This window comes from Lipotes vexillifer, unplaced genomic scaffold, assembly GCF_000442215.2.
Source record: "Lipotes vexillifer unplaced genomic scaffold, Lipotes_vexillifer_v1.1 scaffold534, whole genome shotgun sequence".
Taxonomy (NCBI): Eukaryota; Metazoa; Chordata; class Mammalia; order Artiodactyla; family Lipotidae; genus Lipotes; species Lipotes vexillifer.
This window is the reverse complement of record NW_006787833.1, coordinates 152,274-152,918: the sequence shown is the minus strand read 5'-3', so window position 1 is coordinate 152,918 and position 645 is coordinate 152,274. Positions and strand designations below refer to the sequence as shown.

Here is a 645-nt window from a genome sequence, read left to right as displayed (position 1 = left end):
CGCCCCCCGGCCCGCCGGCGCCCGGAGCGCGGAACGCCAAGGGGTGGCGGCGCGGCGAGGGCCCCTCGGGGCGCACGTACCCCGCGGTCATGGCGATGTTGTAGAAGGTGAGCCAAGCGGTGGCCAGCAAGCCCCGGCGCCTCCTCTTGCCCGCGGCCTCCCTCTCATCGCCGGCCTCCGAGGCGCCGCCGTTGGTGCCGTCTTCCTCGCTGGACGCCATGGTGGCCGCGCAGCCGGGGGACGTGGACGAGAGGGGCAAGGGAGCGGGAGGGGGCCGAGCCGAGCGCGCCGCTGAAGCGCCGCCGCCCGCTGCCGCCGCCGCCTCCGTCAGGCGCCCCATGTGCCGCGCGCAGGAGCCTCGGCGCCCGGCCGCCCGAAGGGGGAGGAGAGGGCGTCCCGGGCCACCGCCCCGCCCCCGGCCCGCGGGAGCGCGCGCCGCGCGGGGACCCGGCCACCGGTTCTGGGCGAGGGGCCGCGCGGGGGTCCCGGGAGCCCCTGGGTGCGAGCTCAAGCTCTGCTCTCGGGGAAACCCATCCGCCTCGCCAGCTGGGGGAGCCTCCTCTTGGAGACAGCCGGGGCGTCTTGGCACAGACTACGGGCGCCTTGCTAGTTAGTGCCTTGAGCCGAAACGCACCTGGACTTGGC

General features: G+C 77.2%; 1 protein-coding gene across 1 annotated transcript in view; it reads right to left on the bottom strand.

The window, feature by feature from the left end:
- The window catches only part of HACD1 (3-hydroxyacyl-CoA dehydratase 1), a 20,114-nt gene extending 19,745 nt beyond the window's left edge, over positions 1-369 (bottom strand). Inside the window, exon 1 of the mRNA XM_007460872.1 lies at positions 81-369. Within this exon, the coding sequence (XP_007460934.1) occupies positions 81-340 (260 nt within the window). The 5' untranslated portion in view covers positions 341-369. The remainder of the gene's footprint in view (positions 1-80) is intronic.
- Between the last annotated feature and the right edge of the window lie 276 nt (positions 370-645).